Genomic DNA, 25,255 nt, shown 5'->3' with positions numbered 1-25,255 from the left:
CATAAATAGTGACATCTCACCCACGAAGACACCGAAGGGAACCACAATTCTTTTAATTTGCTTGTTTAGTCAACATTTTAAGTTTAAAATCTGATTTTGATATCTCCAGTTAATGACAGGTGATCAAAATAAGTTTTTTTCCACAACTCTTTGAATATATATCTGATACTTCTGGCATATTAATTCCAGAGAAGAAATGATACACAGCTGTTATCATAATTTATTGAAGGCAACATTGTTTATATATAATGTAAATATCACAGTAAATCAACCACACAGCAGTTAAAGTAAACAATAAAAAAAAATCAGCAGTATCATTAAGTAAGGTAACATCAATTACAAAAATACCTTGTTTGAGTATCTTAGACAAACATATCTCAAATAAATTTTCATTTCATATTGACATATGACATTTTTAAACATACATGTACTCATAACACTAACCTCACACTCTGTATCTCACATTCTCAAATCTGTTTTTACATCAAACTCATATTTACACCATTCACTCAAAATAATCAAAATTCACCCAAAGGTGGCTATTTGACATTTAGTTTAACTTCATCACAAAGCTAAGACATTTAAAAAATAGCTTTAAAGCTATATTCAACAATAAAACTGATAATTTTTATGTCAAGCTGTATTATCAACATAGCCATCTCTCAGTTTTAGAAGAACCGCATAATTAGTCCAGTAGCATCAATCCTTCTGTGACAAAATATTTGGTTGGCTCTTTATTAGCAATATTTTGTAACACCTATTTCTATTGGCCAGTTGTTGTTGGCTGTTTGTTATCAGTATTTTGTAACACCTATTTCTATTGGCCAGTTGTTGTTGGCTGTTTGTAATCAGTATTATGTAACACCTATTTCTATTGGCCAGTTGTTGTTGGAGTTACCATTGGTTGTGATTGAGAGGAGAAAAGTCCATCATCCATTTTACTCTGGGTGTCACCAGGACTATCTCGACGTCTGTTAGAAAATAAATTATAAATGATTATAAAACCAGATTCTGGTAAAAACTTCAAATGGTATTATGAGCAATTTAAGTACAAGTGTAACTATTTTTCAAACATTTCTCAGTCATCATTTTAGTTTTAAGATCCTTAGACAATTTTTACATATCAAGGTTTAAATTTGTGTTCATAATGAGTAAATAATACATGTACATATTCCATGTTTTCTCTCTATTTATAATATTATAACATGATCCACTGTAATACCTTGTAGGAGGTGGGGGGATGTGGTCTGTATCATCGGGCATTTGTTCTCCATCAGACATCACTTGGTTTTCTAAGTAAGAAAGAAATTCAATACAGCTATTACATTTAAATAATTTCCATGATTTTATATGCCTTTTTTTTAAAAGTTGTCAGGTGTGTGAAAAGTTGAAAATCAATATGACATTTGATTTAAAATTATACAACTGTACAAATTTCTCTTGTCCTGTTGACCTTAAATTGAACTCTTGAGAAGACATTACTCACTGTTTGTTAAACTACTTTAGTCTAAGTTCTCATTCAATTAAGCTGTATTTAGCAGGTCCGTGTGTTCTGTAACACAATATTGGAGGTAACAAAAGGCTCGTGTGCTACAATGCTCATACGAGTCACCTTTGCTCTCCTGTTTTTTTTTTTTTTTCAGATGAAATCTTGAACTGAACTTTTACAATTCAAAATCTTTCTTTTTATCAGAAGATATTGCAATAAAGTCACCATAATCTTTACTTTCTCCTTAAGAATTGAAATAGAAGAGGACATTTTAAAAGTATGAGAGTGTCTTGGGTTTCTTCCTATGTGTTGAGGGGATTAGCCAGAAAACATGGAACATTTTCCATGTCATTATCTATTCATATATACATGAAGGCCTTCCTATTATATATCACAGCTGTTTCCGAAAATGATGTAATACTCACCGTCCACAGATAACATGGCTGTGCCCCGCCCACTGGGAGCTGACACGGTATACGATATATAGTCCTTGTCTGGCATGACCATCCCCTGAGCTGAGGTGTTAACATTCATAGCAGGGGTGTTGGATGGCTGGGGCTTCTTTGGGATGTCAGGCTATATTAAAATCACACAAAAAAACATTAAATCATGGGAAATTTAACCTTTTTTCATTTATAAATTGCTGTAAATATGGTACCAATAGAATTTATATTCCTGACCATAGAATTTCAATTTCTACTACAGAACTGTAGATCACTAATTTTTCGCGACACCTTATTTTTGAGATAATTGAACTCTTTATGAGCGAGAAGACATTTTTCACTTATTTTTCCTCTATATAATCGTTAAACTATTTTTGATCATAAGTTCAAGTTTTCATTCAATTAAGCTGTTATTTACAGGTATAACTAAAATGTTAACATGTAATTTCAATCAATATACAATCAAGGAAAAAAATCAATTCCACTTAATTTTTTAAGGAAAAGTATCTTTACTCGTTCTCCAGACTTACAATGACAGGTTTCCTGGGATAAGATGGCTGCTGCCTCTGAGGAACAATTCCTGCTGGTGTGTCCACCTTAATACAGAGGTAGAATTGTTTAAATTGTACTGCATTTAAACATAAAACCGATGTCAAAGATTTTAAAATAAAAAGCACACACTTCTTTTGTATTATAACAAAGATGAGATTTTGTAGCATCGTGAAATTTCAATTATGTCAAAACACCGTAAAATCCGATGCACTTAGATGTATCTTAGTGTCTCTACTTGTGTGCCAATATGAAATCAGAAAAACTGTAGAAAATTTTAAAATTAGAAAATGTCATTTCTAGTAACCTAGGTGTTGAGGAGATAAATCCCGAGCAAAAACTTAGTGCAATCTACTTGTTGCCAAGTAATATTGAAATACCCTGTAGGTAGCTTATGAAATTTCACACCGTTTTTAGTCAATAGCAACAATATAAATCAGATTTTTATATATTTTATGTATCTTTCTATTATATATTATTTTGGCAGCAGCTACAGAAAATGATTTTTAGTAATATGGCAACACCATTCCGTCAACAACCGATACTATTTTATGCATGGCTATTTGTGTGCCAAGTTATACTGAAATCAGCCAAAACTGTAGGAGCTGAAAAATTGTTTACAGACGGATACGATATATAGTCTTTGTCTGGCCATGACCATACCCTGAGCTGAGGTCAAGTTAACATTCATTTAGCGGGGGGTGTAAAATGTGAGGATGGCTACAAAAAGGAGTGTCCTTTTAAAATGTATTTGTTTCTTGAGCTAGATATATTAACATCACACAAAAAAACATTTTTAAATCAAAACTTCCTAGAATTTTTAAAAAAGTTGCTGTAGAATACTGGTTTGTACATATAGAATTTATCATTCCATGTAGGAATTTTTAATTTCTTCAATTTTGAGTAACCATGGCAACATCGTTCATCGAAATTAAAATCCAATGCACTAATGTACTTATGTATCTACTTGTGTGCCAAGTAATATGTTATCAAATAGAACTGTAGGAGGAAGCGTTTTAAAGAAATTTCAAAGAAAATTCTATTTTTAGTAACAATATACCGTTCATCAAAAAAAAAACAAATTCATATTTTATTATCCTAGTGTAGTCTACTTTATTATGTAATATTGAAATCAGACCAAAACTGTAGAAGGAGTAGCATTTTAAAGGAATTTCAAAGAAAATTCTATTTTTAGAACCATTATCGAAATCAAAAACCGATGACATTTTATGTTTAGTGTAGTCCTTGTGTGCCAAATAATAATGAAATCAGACCAAAACTGTAGGAGGAGTAGCGTTTTAAAGGAATTTCAAAGTAAATTCTATTTTTGTGTCATGGCACCACCGTTCATCGAAATCAAAAACCGATGCACTATTTTATGTATCTTAGGTGTGCCAAGTTATATTGAAATTGTAGGAGGAGTAGCGTTTTGCATGTTTAAACATAAAACCGATGTCAAAGATAAACAGATCACATCTAGTAAACTAAAAAAATGATATTTCTTTCTGTTACATGTATTATACATTAATACATACAAGGGAATTTTGTTGGCCCAAAGAACTAAACTGTTTGCCTAAAGCTAAGGCAATTAGGTCAATGGCAGATTGGGTTGTGGAATCATGCCAGTCAGCAAAACGTACTGTTTGTGTACATAAATTGGCATATTCAAAATTTAGTGCAATTTACTTGGTATGGAGTTGTTGGCATATTCATAAATTAGCGCTACACACTTTGGTGCTGTAAATTGTTTTTATATATTATTTCATAGTGGTATTCATAAATTAGCACACCGTTGTCCGCATCAAAGCAGCTACCATGAAGTCTAGTTGCTTTTTTTTTTTTAAGTACACATACAGTTTCCTGCTAAAAACACTGTATTTTGTTCAAATTTCCGTATATGTTCAATTCAATTATACTTTTTTTTTCTAGCTTTGCTAGAACTGCTAACTGCCTCTTTATTTGAGGTGAAAAAATTGATATTGTGACATAATAAGCAAGCCCCACCCCACTTCCAGTCAATCTTTCCTTGTAGAAACTTACAGCATAACTGACAGCGGCATGATGGAGGGAGGCAGCCTGTCTCTGTAGAGTCTGTCTGATGTAACTCTCGTCCTTCAGGGCATGTAAACTGTCAACAAAATAAAACACATCAGTCATCCTCATCTACACACAATCAAAATCCCAAATCATTAACAAAACGTACTATAACAACAGAATAACAGCTGTGACGTCCAATGATTAATCACGCATTATAAAGCTTATTTTCACAAATTGATCCTTATGTCAACTTAACCAGTATTGAAACATGAATCATTATATGTTTGATATCATGTAAAGGATATAAGTAAGTCCCCCCCCCCCCCCAAAAAGAAAAAAGAAAAGAAACAGTGATATACCAATTACATAAAAATATATTATTACCTGTTTAAATTCATCTTTACACAGCATAGACAAATAGAAAGTGTGAAAATAGATAAGTTTTAAAACATTGATTGAACTTATGAACTGATATGATTCATACCTCTGCTGCAAAATTGCAAACTTCTTTTCCCATGTGCGATGTATCCTTTCAATTTCTTTTTTAAGCCTTACAAAAAAAATCAATTACAATGTATTATTTTATAAATATATGTGCATAAAATTAAAACTTTTAACTGAACAAGAGGCCCATGGGCCTTATAGGTCACCTGAGTATCATGTAACAACTTCCAACAATTGAATTTGATTCGTGTTTTAAACGAGAGGCCATAAAATTCACAATTTTGAAAGAGGCACTCTTGCTTATCATTACTATATATACATAGCATGCTTACTTTGGTTACTTAATACACAGAGGTAGATCAGAGTAACAAACTGAAATTGCATTTCCACTTTATAACCATGTGTGCATCCCATCCCACAGGAATCACTGACCCTGGATCCACATATTTCAAAATCTTGAAAATTTTATCATAAATTTTATTTCATCATGATTAATTGTTGATTAATACCAAAGTGCAGATTTCAAACTATTAATTTATTTTCAGACTATGTAACTCCCCAAGCCCCCCTCCAAGTACCCCTGACCCAGGGGCCCGGAAAATAATCATTTTGGAAGAAGCAGCTTTCTTCATCATAAATATGTACTTAGATCACTGGCATAATACCCAGGAGCAAAGGAAAAGATTTTCAAAGAATTCATACATTTTCACTATATAAACATTAGAGCCTCGCCCTAACACAAGAAGACCTGACCCAGGGGCCCTGAAATCACAAATCTCAAAGAGCATCCTTCCTCATCATAACAATATAAATAGTTCATTGGTTTAATACCCAGGTGCAGAAAAGAAGACTTTAAAAGAATTTATGCATTTTTACTATACATGTACAATCAAAAGAGCCCCACCCTAACACCAGAACCCCTGACTCCAGGACCATAAAATTCAAAATTTTGGAAGAGGCACTCCTGGTCATCATAACTATACACTTGGTTTGTTTGTTTAATACCCAGGAGCAGAGGAGAAGATTTTCAAAGAAATAATTCATTTTCACTATATAATCAATATGGTCCCACCCTAACACCAGAACCCCTGACCCTTGGGCCATGAAACTCAAAATTTTGGAAGAGGCTGCCATGTTCAACATAACTATGCACTTGGTTAGTTTATTTTATACCCAGGAGCAGAAAAGAAGAATTTCAAAGAAATAATGCAATTTTACTACCGGTATATTATCTATTTTGCCCCACCCTAGCACTAGAACCCCTGACCATGGGACCATGAATTTCACAATTTTGGTAGAGGAGTCAATGCCGGCTACAATCATACCAACAGAAGAATTTTAAAGATTGCACTAATTTTAGTGGTTTTGGCCCCACTCCAAGGCCCTGGGGGGGGGGGGGGGGGGGGGGGGGGGCAGGGACCATGAAATTCATAATTTTTGTTCCCCCTCACCCATAGATGCTTTGTGCCAAAATTGGTTAAAATTGGTTAATTGGTTTCAGAGAAGAAGCTGAAAATGTTCAAATGTTAACGCACGACAAATGACAATGGGACAAAATGGATAGCAGTAGGTCACCTGAGTTTACTCAGGTGACCTAAAAATGTGCATACAGTACCGACCGGACACAACCTAACAGAAAGCGAACCCGGAGCGAGCGGGGTCCGTAGGGCTGACCCCGAGCGAACCCGGAGCGCACCCAAAGCGAACCCGTAGCGGACCCCGAGCGAACCCGAAGCGGACCCAGAGAGCAAACCCCAAATTCAGTAGCGGTCCCAGAGAGCGAACGCGGGTTCGGTATTTCTTTACAGAGCTGTCAATCAGGATTAGCGATTAACCAATCAGCTCATCAACCAATCAAAATAGCATACTGATCTGTTGATTGGGATATAAGATCGAACGTGTTGATTTAGTTCGACATAAATCCAAACACTTTACATACAAGTAAAACGTGTGAATGTGCTGTGTTAATCTATTGTGCTAATTAAAATATTATTTAATATTTATTTATCTTAATTCTCCGGGTTGTATTTTATATTTTATATTTATATAATATTTGATTTCATTTTTATTAAAGCAATTAATTAAATAAATTGGGTAAATACATCAGTCAATGCATAAAAATGGAAATCAATTGATATTACAATTTTTACTGACAAAAAGCGGAGAAAAGAAATATAGTTGGTCTTCGACAATTATTGTAAAATTTCATCATCTCAAGTTGAATTGGAAATTTATATAAACACTATTAAATAAAGAAAGAAATCCGAACCGCTATAAAGTATGTCTGGTTTATCGGGGTATACTCAGATGAAGTGCGATTTACATAATTGAATGAATTAATGACGCTAATTAATCACGACATTTAGTAAATCGTACATTGTTTCATTCTCTCAAAATGCGTAACTATACTTGACAAAGAATAATCGGAGAAATATAATATAGAAGGGATATTTTAACATATGAATTATGATCTATTATAAATTTTGAAATGTTTTAGGACTAATTATTGGAAAAAAATAATTAATAAAGGCATTAGCATAGTTATGTGGGTTGTTCGAAAGATGATAACGCAAACTAACTGTAGAGTTACACTAAATTGAAAGAATAATCTTGTTAAGTATCATCAGGAATTGGGTCTAATTCACGTTCATTCTGGTGAAGTCATTCAGTTTGTTAATACCATTAGGGCGGAATGACTTCAATCTGTGTATCCAGAAGGAAGAGTTTTATATACACGCATTTTTTTCATGCCCAAGAAGATTAAGAAGATAAATAATTTTGATGTAAATTTTGAATAATTTAATGTAACACGTACATTGTGAAATCATAAATAAAATAATTAAATAATTAGAAATTTTTAAAGACAATGTGTGTGTGAAATAGGGGGTATATATTATTATTTCCTATCTAGCTTGTAACACGAGCTTTGATTGCATGGTTACAAAGTCAGGTGTAAATATCCGTGCACCCGACTTGAGCCGGGTGTAAATAAAACATGACATCACAATGCATACATTACTCATGTACGTATATAATCAATAGGTTGAGACACGCTCTGATGTTTACAAAGCATTTTTATTGGTACAAAGGAAATTCACAATTTTGGTATCCAGGTCCAGTCAATGGTGCTACAATCATACCAACAGAAGATTTTTAAAGACCCTTGGCCTGCGGCCTCACTGTAATTTAAAACCCGGGTTTTGGCCCCACACCCTTGGCCCTGAACCTGGATAACTAATAATATATTCTTATCGGGTCAGGAGAACAATTATTATTTGCCTTTTTCTTTATTCTGATAAAAATCATTCTCGCTCCAAAATTTTGACCGTGAAAAAGCTCTAATATACAGTGTAATTTTTTTTTTTTAGAAAATGTCCAATAAATATTTATTAAGAACTTTTAATGTGTAACTACTATAAATGAAATCTAAATATATCAGATGTACAAAAGGTTACATGTACATTTAATTTATAGATTCGATATCATAATTCACGTGTTTAGTTAACATTCAAACTACGATTTAGCAAAACGTAAGGAATAACAAATGTATTTTCAAACTATATAAAGCATGAATTTAAAAGGTATTCATTTTAAATTTCTTTCGTCAGTTTCACTTGTGCACCAAACACTGAAAATCAATTTTTATTATTCCTCTTCTTTTAATAACTTAAGAAAAATAAATGCCTTATAACTCGCTGTAATTTTAATTTCTCGGGATAGAGAAATCAAGGAAATCAATTATTCATGTACATGTAAATCTACGTCGAATAAACAGTTTAATTTTAGAAAATTTATGAATGTTCTCCATAATGTCACTGTTTACATATACAGTGTACATGTCCGCATCGTCGCATAAACAACAATGATCGATCCACAATACCATTACTGTATTGGAATATACAAATGTTACTGGCGGTGAGATAAACCAACTTTTAGTGCGTAAAGCGGTCCCAGGAAGCAAATGCCGGGTTCGCTCTAGCGGACCCAGAGCTGACCCCGAGCGAACGCGGAGCGCACCCGGAGCGGTCCCAAAATTTCTGAAAGCGAACCCGAAGCGGACCCCGAGCGAACCCGTGAAGCGAACCCGGGGTCTGCTCCGGGTTCACTCTGGTGTTAGGTTGTGTCCGGTCGGTACTGTACATGTATTTCAAACCATATTAATTTTCTCAATAAAATGACATTTTTATTATTATACACGCTAAACATTTTAAAAGAGAAACCATCGGTAATTTTATGAATGGAAAAGTCATAATAATATCTCCACCATCATATTAATGATTTCTGTACTTCTACATTTTGGGATCTGTCTCAATAATGAATCATTGACATTACATAATGTATACAAAATATTAATTCAAACAGGACACAGTAGAATATTTACATCCACTGAATATTTCCTCCATTATTTCTTAAGAAAACCCATTGCATTAATCAGTGCATGAACTACACTAGGCATGTCACCTGTACAGATTTCTTGATCAGTGGCTGTTCCATCAATGAAACGTAGTACAAAGACGTTCGCATCATTAAATACAATAATTAATCTTTTTAATCCTACTTTAAATGATTATTTAAACAGATATAAATATAAACAATAAAATGTCTTTCTTTGGTTGTTAGTATGGCCCGGATTGTTGCAGAAAAAATTTACATACTGTATACAGGGCTATTTTCGCCCTTTCACACTTGCAACCAATTTTGCCCCATTTTAAATTTGCCCAGTCACCGTTTTCTTGAAGAAAATATATTGTATATTTTGAATTCGCCCCTTTTCAAATTCACCCAAACAATGTAAGGGCGAAAGAGGCGAAAATAAAACGGGGGTGAATATTTCCCTGTATACAGTACCCCGCTTACACGGGTTAAGTATTTTTTCTGCAACAGCTGCGAAATTCATTCCAGTACTAACAACCTAAGAAAGCATTTTATTGTTTAAGTTAAGCCCCTTTATACATGTAGGAAGACCTTATAGGTAGGATTCATACATTTTGACAATTTTTTCATGACTTTAAATTCCTACCTTGCTATTTCATCTCTGAGTTTCTGTTCCAGTCTCTTATATTTCTCTACATCCACTTCTTCATGGGTTTTCACAGAATTCTTTTTTCTCTCCTAATAATCAGTAAGATTAATTTAATTTCCAACCACCTCTCAAATATATATAATTTGATCCAATCCATGCTGATTTTTTTTAATGTGTCGCAATGTTCAATGACCCTGCTTATTTTGAGAAAACTACACAAGATTTTATTATCCTCTTTATTTCATGAAATTTTTTTTATTTACCATATATTGTGATTCAACCCCCCCTCCCCCACAACCCAGTGAGAACACTATTATGTGCCCATTAAAACAAAGTTAAATCTGCATGAGATTGCAGGTCTATAAAAATATTATGAATAATTATGTCTGTGTAGTTTTTGTTTTAAAAAGTTTTTAAAGATTTATTCCTATATATTTTGAAGGTTATTTTTACATCCCCTCTTTGGGGCCTTGTTCGAGGCTCTTGAATTGAAAATATCTGAGTCTCTGATTTCTGAAGATGCTTACACATTTATCTGATTATTCATGGTTCTGCTTATTTCAGAAGAATTTTTAAGACATGTATTCATATGTAAAATTTTGGACTTCAGTCCCCTTGTTTTTGAGTACATGTTTATATAACACTATCCTACAAGTGTTTATTTAACTTTTCTCAATTATCTTCCCTTAAAATAGGACATGAGCTCAAAAGTACATGAATTCCCTTAATACCAAAAAATACTTTGTGCCAAGTTTTGTTTGATAAGGAAGACACAAAAAAGACAAATCTTGGTCAGAAAAGCTCACTTGTGCCTTGAGCATCACATGAGCTAAAAAAAGAAAAACAGGTTTAGGAAAGTCCAGCAGAAAAGAGTAAATACCTTCAACTGAAAATAAGATGTCATGATTTTTTGTGTGGACAATTTACAAGAAAGATTTACAGGACTAAAAGTTAAGGATAATATGTGTGCAGTTTTGATTTGAGGAGCCACTTCTAGTGCCATAACAAGAACCTTTCCCATTGCAAGTAAAAATGTGTCAACCTTGACCATTGGTCAACTCACACTTTTGTGATACTGTGTAAAACTTGGAGCCTGAATTATACAATAAAAAGTATCAAACTGGACCATTATTGAAAATGTTTAATATGTAAAATCATATTTATAAGCTTAAACCTCAATCTTTATCTCAAAATTGATAGGTTCAATAAAAAAAATTTTAACATAAAGGTATCTAAGGATTCAAGCGTATAATACTTTAAGGAATAAGTGGTTGGGATTTTCAAATCACTCCAACATACATGTATCCATGGTATTCGAAATGTCAGTTTTCAAGATACCAAAGTTCAACTGTAGTGATTTGACATAATCTTACATTTCGTTTCCTTATAGCAAGTGTATCCAGCTGCTTTGGCCATTTGGCATAACACTGACTTCTCAAACTAAAGACAACTGATCAATAATTTTCTTGGCATCAACCAGAAATTGCAGGAAAACCCTAACAACTGGCTACAAGCTCTGTATAGTAATATGTTAAGTCCGTATGTCGATATTGATGCAGTTTCCCTTCAACTGCTATAGAGTAAAGTACATATTGTACATGAAGTACACTGTAATGTCAAATTTGAATGGTAAGTATTTATTGACCTGCATTAATTCCTGCTCCAGGAGTTTCTTCTGATCCATCAGTAACTTTAGTTTGCTACTCTCGGATTCCTTCAGGGACCTGGCCTCCTCTTGTCTGGCGTTCTCTGCCTGTAGTCATAGAACATCAAAAATATAAACTCAATCAATAATACACATTAATTAACAAAGATACTCCAACAAAATATTTGGAAACAAGAGGTTATTACTTTCCACTTTTTCAAAAAAGAAATAAATGAACAGAGGAAATGGAATGATTTTTTTCCTGGTACATCTTTATGGGAAAGTTTTTTTTTTCATGTATAAGAAATCAAACTCTTTTTATTGCACTTAATATTTACTAACAATAATTCCTGATTCTAAGAATCTTAAAACCTTTAAAGATATACATAAAAACTGCTCATGTAATAGCATTCATTTGCAAAAAAAATTGTCTTGATAAACATACACTTAAGTTCCTACAAAATGAAGAGATGAAGGAATCTAAGGGCATTAACTCTGTGGGGATGTGTTTTGACACGTATCTGAAATGACTTAACTCCCCTTACCTCCTCCTTGGCTTTTCTGATTTGTTCTTCCATCATCCTCTGCATTTCCTGTTTCTGCTTGGCTAGCTATAGACAATATAAAGATATTTAAACAATCTCCTAAAATTTGTAATTAAACAATTACACATTACATGTATAGTACTTTTCGAGGAAAAGGCAAAAAAAAAAAAAAAAATTGTTAAAGCTATAATTTTTTATTTAAATTTTTCATTCAGGCCATTTCTCATCCCATTAATTAATTAAAGGAAGATCATAATCCAATCAATTACAATAAGAAACTTTTCTTTTACATGTAAAAAGTCTGCTCTCTCATTGTAGTACACAATAATATATACCAAAGGGTCTGACACATCTGTTTCATATTTGGATATTTTACTTGTAAAATTTTCTATTTACTATTTTATGCAGACATAATTTTCATGTTTAATTTTTTTATTATTATTATTTTAAATTTCCACCTTGACTGCAATAAAGTAATTTATTGGAAATGAATCATAATATTGATATTAAGAATCTTTAATTCTTAAATCATACATGTAATTTATTATACAGCTTTGCAGGACTTGAAATGGCAATTAACACAAACAAGCAGTGAATGTCTATATAGTTGAGTTTCTCTTGAAAATAACTTGAATTAAAATGTTCAGTATATGTGGTGCACATTTCTCTCTGATTATTAAATTTGAGAAAAAAATGAATTTGTGTCAATGAAGTGCTTGAGAAGGAAGGGAAAGCTTTAACCGGATAAATCATAAAAATTTAACAACACAATATGTTGATGTTTTAACAGATCAAGGCAAAAGTTGTTTGCAACATGCTTGTGTTAAGGATCATGTTGTTGAATCTGAGTTGAATGTTAGTTTCAGTAATCAACATGCAATTACTTTGACATAGTAAGCTTAGTAAGTGTTAGTTTCTTTTTTGTGAAGAAAAGGTATTTTTTTTTCAAGCACAAAACTAATATGATAATGCTGCAAGGCTGAGAGATAAGTTATATAGGAGTTACATGCTGTTCTCATTATTGCTGAAATGATTAATTTTTTTAAATAGTGTGGAAAATATCACAATTTGTTAACAGTTGTTTCTGGACTATATTTCAGGGAAGCTGTGAGTGCATATTACATGTAATGGTCAGTGTCACATTCTGATTATATATATAAATTAGATCCAAACTTACATCTGAGTTCTGCAATGAACAAATGTCATAAACATATAAATAAAAATAAACAATGCTTGATTTATAACAATAAACTACAAACAATGACCCAACACATTTAACTAAAAGGCAGGGATATAAATGCATGCCTACAATCTATTTCAATTAAGGAACTTCTAGCCGTTGCAGGGCTCCACAAAATATCCTGTAATTACCAGTGCTTTATTCATTATATATATACATTTTTAGTTAAAAATATTTAAACTATTATTTTTTAAAAATGTTAAAATAAGCTATTGTAAAATTTGGTTTATTTCTAAATTGTAAAGATGTCTAAAATGAATCATATATTACAGTGTATTATGACTACTAAAATATTTAATGAAAATAAAAGTCTATATATATATATATTAGATACAGGTTAGGAAAAAATATATATTAAATCACCCAGCAAACATTGGGTTAGATTTAAAGGTTAACATTATTATATATCTATATACTTAGCATTTTAATCAAACTTCGATCCATGTTTGATTGTTATTTCTATGTATTTAATCTGAGTTAATTAAGTGATGTCAGAAATAATTTTTCATACAAGTATATTAAAGAATAAAGAAAACAAAAATATAAGCTAGTAATATAGTACATCAAAATCCTGATCCTAAAAATACAATAAATTCTGTCAATCAATTCTCACTAGACTTGGAATTCCTAAGAAATTCCATTTAAATTACATTGCAACCAAAAAAACTGCACACTTTACCTAGGATTTAATTTTCTTGCAAAACAAACAAACAAAAATGTGAATTCTGAAGGAGTTTGTAAATATAAATATTACCAGAGCCTCAGCCTGTAATAGAAACAATGACAAACATGGTCAACACATGTAAGATTAATGGTAAATAAACAATAATCTTTTATACTGTAGAAGTATTTTTTTCCGCGTGGTATTAATTTACGCTATGTACGCGGTCACAAACTTTCCGCGGAAATTTGTCCAAGCGTACTTAACATAAATATAAGGCATATAGTGACAGTCTAAGAAATCCGCGTAATTTCCTACCCGCGGATTAAAGAGAAATTGAGATTCCGCGGAATTATGACTCCATGGAAAAAAGTACATCTACAGTAGTTATTTGAAATCAATATCGGTCTGAAAAGAAATTAACAAATTAATACATGTTATACATCATACATAGATATACACTTTCCTGAGATCTAACTACAGTAAATATATGATATTGTTTCAATTTCAATTTGTAATTCACAACTATCTTAATCAGTTAATTTATAATTACTGTGCTGCTGCTGATGAGGGGATTTATGTAAAGTATGATAAATTACATTATGATGTCACGGAGATAAGAAATTAAAAGGGTAATTAATTTAATATCAAGGCAGATGTTTTAAAATTTACATGGATTGATAGAATTGAGTGGTACTCTGGACTTGTTAAATTTGAGAGTGGAATTTAGAGGAATGTTAAAAGAAATATATAAAGAGGGGTAAAAAGATAAAGAAAAAGTGATAATATCAGATGGATAACATCAGTCGGGTATATGAATATATATAAATGGGTATACATGTATTGTATAGTATGATTGGGTGGAAATTCATGCAAACCTAAAATCCAAGAGCTGCTTGCAGTTGTTTGAATTAGTTTTCAATAAGTTACTTTCTTATGAAAAATAATGCCAAACCTTGTTTTACCAAAATAAGGTTGATTTTCCTGGCCAAATAATAATTATTATAAAATTAATTTTAAAAAATCTCCTAACAGAAAATTTTTGGGACTGTGAATAAATGATTGATATTGTAACACACAGTAATATACATGCTGAAGTGGGAAATGGACAGTAATTGTGAAGGACATGTTGACATTAATATATATAGTATATTGGGGATAAGTAAAAGGATAGCATAGATAGGTTGTTGTAAAATGTTTGGGAATAGGTAAATAGTGAAATCAAAAAAGGTGACAGTTACCTCCAAGGCCATCTACAAATAGGTCATTTACACAGTTTACATCTATAGGTAAATATCAAGTCAAAAAACAGTTTACATCTATAGGTAAATATCAAAGTCAAAAAACAGTTTACATCTAGAGTAAATATTATGTCAATACACAGTTTACATCTATAGGTAAATATCAAGTCAAAACAAACATTTCTCTTTAAATTTTAAAAATAAGAATATATGCAGTACAGAATATTAAGCAATTATCATTTCAACGAAATCAGGGAAAGATAAAAAAAAAATATGAAGTACCTAATACATACATACAACACAAACAAACTCATAATAATCCACAAAGTTGAACTACTAAGTTAGGAAAATGGTAAAAAGATCTAACCTGAGATTTTGAGGACTGTTTCTCTTTTTCAGCCAGTTTCTTGGTTTCCTCTGCTTCATATTTCAGCTAGAAATAAATAGATATAACTCTACATATTAAATCATATAATTAGGTAGAATAGGTACACTGAATAACACAAATATTATAAAATGTATTGGATTCCAGCTACATTTTATCAATTTGGAACAGCACAAGACACTATTAAGACACAAGTTTTTATTCAAATATATTGTACAGTTAAACTGTATTGCTTATAACATTTTAATTGAATTAAAAGGAAAAAAATAATCCTTAAAAAAAGCTGGTGTATTACATTTATAATCTAAAAATGAACAATTGATAAGTGACTGAATTGCCACTGAAATGTACCTGTCAATCAGTTAACTTCATGGCCACTGACTGAAAGACTCAGATCAGTGGTTATTCAGTGATCATTGCATTGAACAGAAAATGTTTTATCAGTTTGTCTCTGCATAGGGAGTCTTGGAATTTTTAGAAAATAGTTTCAGAAAAGAAAACAGCATCTTCGCGTCCCCCATTAAGTAATCAAAAATGAGGAGACAGGTTGTTTACACTTATGATCTATAATACATACCTGATCCACCATGATTCTTTCCTTCTCTAAATTGGTATTTAACTGATTGATTTGCTCCACTGCAATGATAAATAATATTTGTGATTTATTATTTAAATTCAAATATAAGTTTAATGTGATTTTGAAGAACAAGTTTTGTTTATACTGATCTGCTAACTAAAAGATGTACATTCAAATTGCAATATTTTGTTAATAATAGGTTTTCCAATCAAAATTTAATTTTTAATATGTGCGTATATTTCCAGCAGACCTTGCAGGGCAGAATTGACAGACAGGACCTTTTATCCCAATGCATTTAATCCAAGTAAGAGTCATTTCCCTTACCTGAAGGTCTATGAACCTTAAGATAATCTGTCCTGATTTTTTTTTGTAAGAAAACAATATCAATATACGTAACTTGATCTGAATCTCTTACATATGACATACTGAGATTGAGGTTCTCCTTTTCCTTTCCATAACTTACTGAGACTGACATTCTCGTTTTCCTTTCTATAACCTACCCAGATTGACGTTCTCGTTTTCCTTTCTATAACCTACTGAGATTGACATTCTCGTTTTCCTTTCTATAACCTACCCAGATTGACATTCTCGTTTTCCTTTCTATAACCTACTGAGATTGACATTCTTGTTCTCCTTTCTATAACCTACCTAGATTGACATTCTCGTTTTCCTTTCTATAACCTACCTAGATTGACGTTCTCGTTTTCCTTTCTATAACCTACCTAGATTGACATTCTCGTTTTCCTTTCTATAACCTACCTAGATTGACGTTCTCATTTTCCTTTATATCCAGAGCCTCCTCCAGACGATCCACTCTCTTATGTAGACCGTCACACTCCTCCTTAAGGGCCTCAAACTCCTCATTAACACTGGGCGACTTAGACTTCACAGACAGCTCCTCAACCTGTCAACACAACGATACTGTAAACTCACGTACAAAGTATTACTACATTCTGTCCTAAAGCACACTGATCATATTGCAAAATCACAGCTGTTATAATTTTTACTTTTCAGAAATTTGTTTGATTCAGCTACTTAAAAGCTTTTTATTACTGTAACAATAAATGTTAAAATCATTAAAATATTCATATAAATAAAATCTACATAAGCTTTATGAAACTGAACAAAAAAAAAATTCCCTGCTCCCTAACACACACCTAAATCAACAGTGAACTTCACAGCAAATCTACATGTATAACTCTCAGACTGATACAGAAATTAAGCTAAGCTACATATAAATAGTTATACAATCAGCATTTTACATACTTGTACTGGTGGACAAATCATTCAAATGACACACTGAATCTATATACATACAGCAGAAACACATGGCTACTGCACAAAATAATTTATCATTTATAAATAGAATTTGACTTTCCCTTTACCGAGTGCTTCAGTGGTGCCCGAATGAAATTTAAATTTACTTGTTCAGAAAGTTGAAATTGAAATGTTTGGGTTCCTTTAGTACTTAGAGTGACTGCTTTCATCTCTGTTTTAAAATTGTCTTGCTGAAAATTATAAACCATTCAAACGGAATCAGAATAAAATATTGACTGAAACTTCTAAATCAGTCAGTTCTTTCATCATGGTTATCAGGACCATATATGCATATAATGTTGCAGATACATGTAGTCTACTATTTAGTGCTTTCAATTTTAAGTAGACCAAACATTCCATTCAACTGGGGAAGTATGGCTGAAATATTGCTGACTCAGCATTGAACAAAATACAGTCAATCAATCAATCACTAGGGAAGAAACTTAATTGTCCATCAAAAATGCCTGGAAACTATACATATTAATTGCTAAAATTAATCACAGAACAATCTAGGTTTATATTATATACCATACTAATATTAAGATTTTAATTTGAATCTGTAAAATTAAAAGGTAAAATATAATAAGATTTTTTTTAAATTGGAGAATCAAACAAACATGTCAGCGACATCTACTAAATATTGTTAGGAAGCTGGACGAAATACATATATTTAGAGCATACATTTACATCAAACTAATGAATATAGGACAATTAATGCACAAGTATTTAACATTTCAGTTACTGGACATGATTTGACACAATATTACATTGTTGTTAAATTTGTCACAGTCAGTCACGGAGAATATACTGTTATTATCACACAGTACACGTACCACCGGGGGCATCTTGTTGGCTGGTTTGGGGGGTGGCTTGGAAGGTTGGGCAGGAGGAGGGGGAGGGGGTGGGGAGGGGGATTTAGGTTTGGGGGGAGGGGGTTCTTTTGGGGGGGATGACTCCTTCTTTTTCTTCTTTTCCTGTATCATCAGAATTAGTAAAGTGAGAGAAGAAATACAAAGTGATGTAAATGGGTCATTTTAGACATGAAAAGACAGCATTTCTGACAAACACATATCAAAGTATTTTAATTATGCTTGCAGACATGCAGAGAAAAGATTATAGAAATGCGTTCATTAAAAAAAAAGGGAGAAGAATTGTGTTTAAAAATTATTTTAAAAAATGGATGAACATTAAAAAGTCATTTATAACTGCTAGTAAGGGCACAGCTAGCATACTGATGCTGAATTTGTTTATAAAGTATTACATGCATGTATATAGACAGAGATATTTACATCAAATATTATGAAAAAGACATTATATTAATTTATATGGGTTACATGAATATCTGTCTTATGAAACATCATTAATTACAACAAAGAGATGTGGCAAGTCGAAGAAAATATACATTCAGTATTTCATGCAAATATGCACATTTTCAGGTTATGTGAGCATGAATGTACACAACATTGTCTGGAAAGTATAGAAGTGTACACTGAATTAGTTAGAAGTATTGTTAATCCACCCTCAACGTAATAAATTACCAGTGATGGGACAGGGGAGGCAGCTGTTGTGTTGGACGGCCGATCAGAGGAAATATCCGGCTAAAATAAAGCAGTACGATACACAAACTGGCTCACCTTAACAAAGCATAGAATGGCTGTATGTCAGCTTTCTCAAATGAGCAAGAAGAATGCTTGACTATTGAAATTTTGTAAAATAATTAAAATAAAAGGCAAAATTATAGTGAAACACATTTAATATAGAGTGTTTTTTTCTGTTTTATAAACAAGAATTCTGAATATTGATTAATGAGAATTATACGTTCTTTATTATCTTTAAATTAAATTTATATAAACTTTAAATAGAATTACCTATTGTATATTTTCTTTTCAAATGCATAACATGCATGTAAACAATTGATCTAGCAAACTATGAAAAAAACTTATTGCAGTAGCATGAAAGCTCTCTACTTATGTCCTACATGTAAGTGTAGGTGCTGAAAGCTCTATTATTGAAGCATATAAATTGCTCTATAGTGAATCTTTTTAACTGAGTTAACAGAATCTAAAATATATTTTTTTAAATCTTCGAAGGAAAATTCTTTTAATCGTGTAAACTTTCCTAAGATAAACTTGATCCAAAATATAATTGTGCAAGACTTGCAAATAATTTTAAACTAAAATTACTGAATTATCTTTTACAAATGATATTTTTTATTTCATATGTAAAACATGTGTAAGAATCAAAATATCACTAAATGATATTTTGTGAAAATTAAGTCAAGTAAAATACTATAGATAATAATAAACAAACAAAAAATAAAATCCTGTCATGAACTGTACGTAACTTTATTGAAAATTTGAATAAAAAAAATTGCAAAACGATTTTGCCTAAACCAACTGTAGACAAACTGTAGATGGTTAAATGAGTTATCTGTACACTATACTCACACTTTCGACTTCGCTGTTGCGCCTTTGTTGGAACTGAGCCAGCTGCATCTTCAGCATCTGTATGACTGTCTCATTCCGCTGAATGGTGGCCTGCATCTCTTTATATTTCTCATCGTGTTTGCCCTGCCCCTCTTCCTGCTTTTTTCTCTCTTTCTTCATCTTTGACTCCAAGTTTTTCTGTGTTAGAAAATAAATTTCATCAAAATTTCCTGGAAATGCATGGTTTATTTGACTTGAGGGAGATTTCATTTTAGGAGGTTGTTTGATTTTACGTTGTACAGAACAGCGACTCTGGCTATGGCATCTGACAACTGCTGTCTGAAGGCTCTTCTCACAGTGGACACTCTCTGAAACAGACCAGATTTCTCAATTATTACAGGCAAAGACTACAATCTTTTAAAAAAGTTTAGTCCCAAATGAAAATCTAGTACAAGTACATGATGTACTGATCTAATTTTACTCACGTCTTCATGAATTCTCTCCAGTTCTTTCACTTTCTCATTTATTCTTACATATCTTTAAGTAAAGAAATATAATCCATAATAATATATATGCAAACACAATTGGTAAAGTAGATTTTTTATTATAAACAGTACGTATATGTTCTTGAAAATAATACAATGATGAAGATGTTGGATTCTTTTTTTTTTATTAAAACTTTCAAAGATAACTAGAGTGGCTGTAATTTTTTACACAATATTTTGCTAAGTTGTGATTATAGTCAGTTTGGTACCCTCTTTAAGAGCACCCTATTTATTATACACACTTACAATTCTAAGCTTTTTTCCTGCAGTTTTTTCTCATAGTCAGCCTGCATAACATGCTTAGTCAGATTGATGTCCCGACGAAGATTTGTCACATCCTAAAAGAGATAACACTGGTTATTAATTTAACTACTATCTGACTTAAAATTAATATATTTATGTACTAACATTACATGTAACTAAGGGACCTTGGTCTTCTCTTCGTGACATGTACATTACCTGTAGGACCTCAGTCACCTCTTTATGATATTATACCTACAGTAAGATCTGTAGGACCTCTGTCATCTCTTTGTGACATTACCTTTAGGACCTCAGTCATCTCTTTGTGACATTACCTGTAGGACCTCAGTCATCTCTTTGTGACATTACCTAGGATTTATGTCACCTCTTTGTAACATTACCTGTAGGACCTCAGTCATCTCTTTGTGACATTACCTGTAGGACCTCAGTCAACTCTTTGTGACATTATACCTGCAGTAAAATCTGTAGGACCTCTGTCATCTCTTTGTGACATTACCTGTAGGACCTCTATCATCTCTTTGTGACATTACCTGTAGGACCTCAGTCATCTCTTTGTGACATTACCTGTAGGATCTCAGTCACCTCTTTGTGACATTACCTGTAGGACCTCAGTCATCTCTTTGTGACATTACCTGTAGGACCTCAGTCATCTCTTTGTGACATTACCTGTAGGACCTCAGTCAACTCTTTGTGACATTATACCTGCAGTAAGATCTGTAGGACCTCTGTCATCTCTTTGTGACATTACCTGTAGGATCTCAGTCACCTCTTTGAGACATTACCTGTAGGACCTTAGTCATCTCTTTGTGACATTACCTGTAGGACCTCAGTCATCTCTTTGTGACATTATACCTGCAGTAAGATCTGTAGGACCTCTGTCATCTCTTTGTGACATTACCTGTAGGACCTCTATCATCTCTTTGTGACATTAACTGTAGGACATCAGTCATTTCTCTGTGACATTACCTGTAGGACTTTGGTCATTTCTCTGTGACATTACTGTAGGACTTTGGTCATCTCCTTGTGACATTGCCTGTAGGACTTTAGGTCATTTCTCTGTGACATTACCTGTAGGACTTTAGGTCATCTCCTTGTGACATTACCTGTAGAACCTCAGTCACCTCTTTATGATATTATACCTGCAGTAAGATCTGTAGGACCTCTGTCAACTCCTTGTGACATTACCTGTAGGACCTCAGTCATCTCTTTGTGACATTACCTGTAGGACCTCAGTCATCTCTTTGTGACATTACCTGTAGGACCTCAGTCAACTTTTTGTGACATTACCTGTAGGACCTCAGTCATCTCTTTGTGACATTACCTGTAGGACCTCTGTCAACTCTTTGTGACATTACCTGTAGGACCTCTGTCAAATGCTTGCTGAATCTTTGTGACATTACCTGTAGGATCTCAGTCACCTCTTTGTGACATTACCTGTAGGATCTCAGTCACCTCTTTGTGACATTACCTGTAGGACCTCAGTCATCTCTTTGTGACATTACCTGTAGGACCTCAGTCATCTCTTTGTGACATTACCTGTAGGACCTCAGTCATCTCTTTGTGACATGACCTGTAGGACCTCTGTCAACTCTTTGTGACATTACCTGTAGGACCTCAGTCATCTCTTTGTGACATTACCTGTAGGACCTCTGTCATCTCTTTGTGACATTACCTGTAGGATTCTTAGTCACCTCTTTGTGACATTACCTGTAGGACCTCTGTCATCTCTTTGTGACATTACCTGTTGGACCTCAGTCATCTCTTTGTGACATTACCTGTAGGACCTCAGTCAACTCTTTGTGACATTATACCTGCAGTAAGATCTGTAGGACCTCTATCATCTCTTTGTGACATTACCTGTAGGACCTCAGTCATCTCTTTGTGACATTACCTGTAGGACCTCTGTCAACTCTTTGTGACATCACCTGTAGGACCTCAGTCATCTCTTTGAGACATTACCTGTAGGACCTCTGTCATCTCTTTGTGACATTACCTGTAGGATCTCAGTCACCTCTTTGTGACATTACCTGTAGGATCTCAGTCACCTCTTTGTGACATTACCTGTAGGACCTCTTCTGTGACATTACCTGTAGGACCTCAGTCATCTCTTTGTGACATTACCTGTAGGACCTCAGTCAACTCTTTGTGACATTATACCTGCAGTAAGATCTGTAGGACCTCTGTCATCTCTTTGTGACATTACCTGTAGGACCTCAGTCATCTCTTTGTGACATTACCTGTAGGACCTCAGTCATCTCTTTGTGACATTACCTGTAGGACCTCAGTCATCTCTTTGTGACATTACCTGTAGGATCTCAGTCACCTCTTTGTGACATTACCTGTAGGATCTCAGTCACCTCTTTGAGACATTACCTGTAGGACCTCAGTCATCTCTTTGTGACATTATCTGTAGGACCTCAGTCATCTCTTTGTGACATTACCTGTAGGACCTCAGTCATCTCTTTGTGACATTATACCTGCAGTAAGATCTGTAGGACCTCTGTCATCTCTTTGAGGTCCACAACCTCTGTGACTTCTGTCTGAGAACATCTGTCCAAAGTGAAGAAGCCCACCTTGTGCTGATCAGCAATGTTTGGCCTAAAGGAAAAAAGTGCTATCTATTAATAGGCTTATTTTACACAAGAAACCTTCACAGATTTTGTTTTTAATAGTTCATACATTATACTGAGAACACATTGTCAGAAATTCATGGCCAATCTCACACACACGTACTATTATTGATAAGCATATGCGAGATTATATCTATGGGTTTGAGAAACATAGAATGCTTATAAGGAATGACAGCTGAAATGACTATATGCAAAATAAAACAGTTTAGACAAATCTACTGTAAAATCAAATATTTTTGTGGGGTCAAATTTTCAAGGTTTGGGGAAAAATATTGGTTTGTGGGGATTTGATTTCATGGTTGGGAACATTTTTAGTAGTAATGCTGATGAAATTTTCCATTTTGTAGAGGTCATAAATTCATGGGTATCTCCACACCTCGAAAACAATGAAATTAACCCCCCACGAAAATAAGTGATTTCAAAGAAACTTAAGTCTACATAACTAATAAACTAGTCATCATCTGAAGGATAATTAAGATAGTGTAACCTGTACATAAACAAAATATGATATATTTTCTAGATCCACTTACAAATATTAACACCAAGAGGATCAGAAAAATAACATTACACAGGCAAGGAACAGAAAAATATTAAGTGATAGCTGCCATACTGATACTATAATGATGTTTAGTTATTTCAAATAAAATATTCCTGCTTTTTTATACGTCTTAAACTTAAGTCTCATACTTTAAAGAGGGATGATAAATGAGAAACCATGGTGACATTTATAAAACATCCAAATATAGTAATGACCCAGTACAATATACTGGGCCTGGTTTTATCAATAAAAAATCGTACTGAGATTCAGTTTCCTCCACTGCACACTCATCTTCATCAAAAGAACCTTTATAAATGCCTGCTTGAATTCCTAATGTCCTATATTTAGGAACAGCTTCGAGATATCGCAGCATTATGTCAAGTATTCATCTATTTTTGACGTCACTTGCCTGCGAACAGGTTCTCGTGCGCTTTCCCAAAATTTGTTCAGTGAAGAGGAAATTCGAAATGCATAAACATAAATACTAAGTCGTCAGCATGTTTATTCAGCCCTTACAGGAAATAAAACAATTAAAACATTTAAAAAAATCATAGGACTGATTCAGACTTCTAAGTCCATTTTTTAAATGTTCAGTTGAACCCAATTATTACCAAGAAAACTGTCAACAAGATGTGCGATGGAAGAGATGAGCCCCAAACAGGTGCCCGTTAATAATCGTGATAAAAGCTTATCTCTCCCATTTATCATCAAAATGCGACTTTCTTACCTGAATAAATCAACTTCATGTTCTCTAGTACCATAGATGTCCAGTACATGATCTTGCAATTCTGCTTCTGATCTATTAAATTCTAGCGCTGGGTCGAAGCGCGATGCAACGACCGCCATTTTGTTGCTAATCAACAGTCTCAAAGAGGAACAACTCCGACGAACGTTTTTATGATTTGGCTTCGGCCTAATATACGTGAGATATTTTTAAATGGTTCTGCCTTCTGGTGCAACTTCGATACTGCATTATTTTATGACATAAGTATTTTTCAGTTGTTAGAAAAAATATCTTTTCATAACCAAACGTAAAATGAGTACAAACTGGAGAGTTATTGTGTTGGGGATGGGGGGGGGGGGGTAATTGTCGCTGCAGAACTATATATATAGCGTTAATTATCAGTAAAATATTAACTGTGGTTATTTTTTGCCCCCGTAATCGAAGAGTTTGGGGTATATAGCTTTTGCCCTGTCCGTCTGTCTGTTTGTCAGTCTGCTCGTCTGTAAAAACTTCAAGTTAACCTTCAAGTTGTTCA

At 33.2% G+C, this 25,255-nt stretch overlaps 1 protein-coding gene across 9 annotated transcripts; it reads right to left on the bottom strand.

Annotated features, from left to right (window-relative positions):
• Nucleotides 1-222: 222 nt before the first annotated feature.
• Nucleotides 223-24,850, bottom strand: LOC134232018 (uncharacterized protein C10orf67, mitochondrial-like). Of its 9 annotated transcripts, none has more exons than XM_062713986.1 (23): nucleotides 24,724-24,850; nucleotides 23,306-23,426; nucleotides 20,814-20,905; nucleotides 20,508-20,559; nucleotides 20,316-20,390; nucleotides 20,044-20,220; nucleotides 19,135-19,194; nucleotides 18,430-18,570; nucleotides 17,039-17,183; nucleotides 16,280-16,338; nucleotides 15,685-15,750; nucleotides 15,318-15,329; nucleotides 14,170-14,181; nucleotides 12,176-12,241; nucleotides 11,631-11,738; nucleotides 9,983-10,074; nucleotides 5,003-5,068; nucleotides 4,522-4,609; nucleotides 2,463-2,528; nucleotides 1,915-2,065; nucleotides 1,223-1,292; nucleotides 866-971; nucleotides 223-811 (listed from the first exon to the last, which is right to left on the bottom strand). In XM_062713986.1, exons 1-22 carry the CDS (start codon nucleotides 24,840-24,842, stop codon nucleotides 872-874), a joined length of 1,938 nt encoding a protein of 645 aa, XP_062569970.1. In that variant the 5' UTR covers nucleotides 24,843-24,850; the 3' UTR covers nucleotides 223-811; nucleotides 866-871. The 9 variants fall into 9 exon arrangements, with proteins under 9 accessions (XP_062569970.1, XP_062569971.1, XP_062569968.1 ...); XM_062713987.1 differs by having other exon boundaries at nucleotides 223-757; XM_062713984.1 differs by having other exon boundaries at nucleotides 223-971.
• Nucleotides 24,851-25,255: the final 405 nt, after the last annotated feature.

The sequence above is a fragment of the Saccostrea cucullata genome, unplaced genomic scaffold, assembly GCF_032062105.1.
Source record: "Saccostrea cucullata isolate Sc308-1 unplaced genomic scaffold, CSIRO_AGI_Scuc_v1 ctg148, whole genome shotgun sequence".
In the NCBI taxonomy this organism is placed as follows: Eukaryota; Metazoa; Mollusca; class Bivalvia; order Ostreida; family Ostreidae; genus Saccostrea; species Saccostrea cuccullata.
This window is presented reverse-complemented; position numbering and strand designations above follow the sequence as displayed.

What these genes read in the sequence shown, in the direction of transcription:
- LOC134232018 (XM_062713984.1), bottom strand. Translation starts at nt 24,842, where the DNA reads ATGGCGGTCGTTGCATCGCGCTTCGACCCAGCGCTAGAATTTAATAGA. An exon ending in AAATGAGAACGTCAATCTAG is followed by an intron (nt 16,339 to 17,038) that starts GTAGGTTATAGA and finishes TTATCATTGCAG; the next exon opens with TGGAGCAAATCAATCAGTTA. An exon ending in TGGAGCAGGAATTAATGCAG is followed by an intron (nt 10,075 to 11,630) that starts GTCAATAAATAC and finishes ACTGATTATTAG; the next exon opens with GAGAGAAAAAAGAATTCTGT.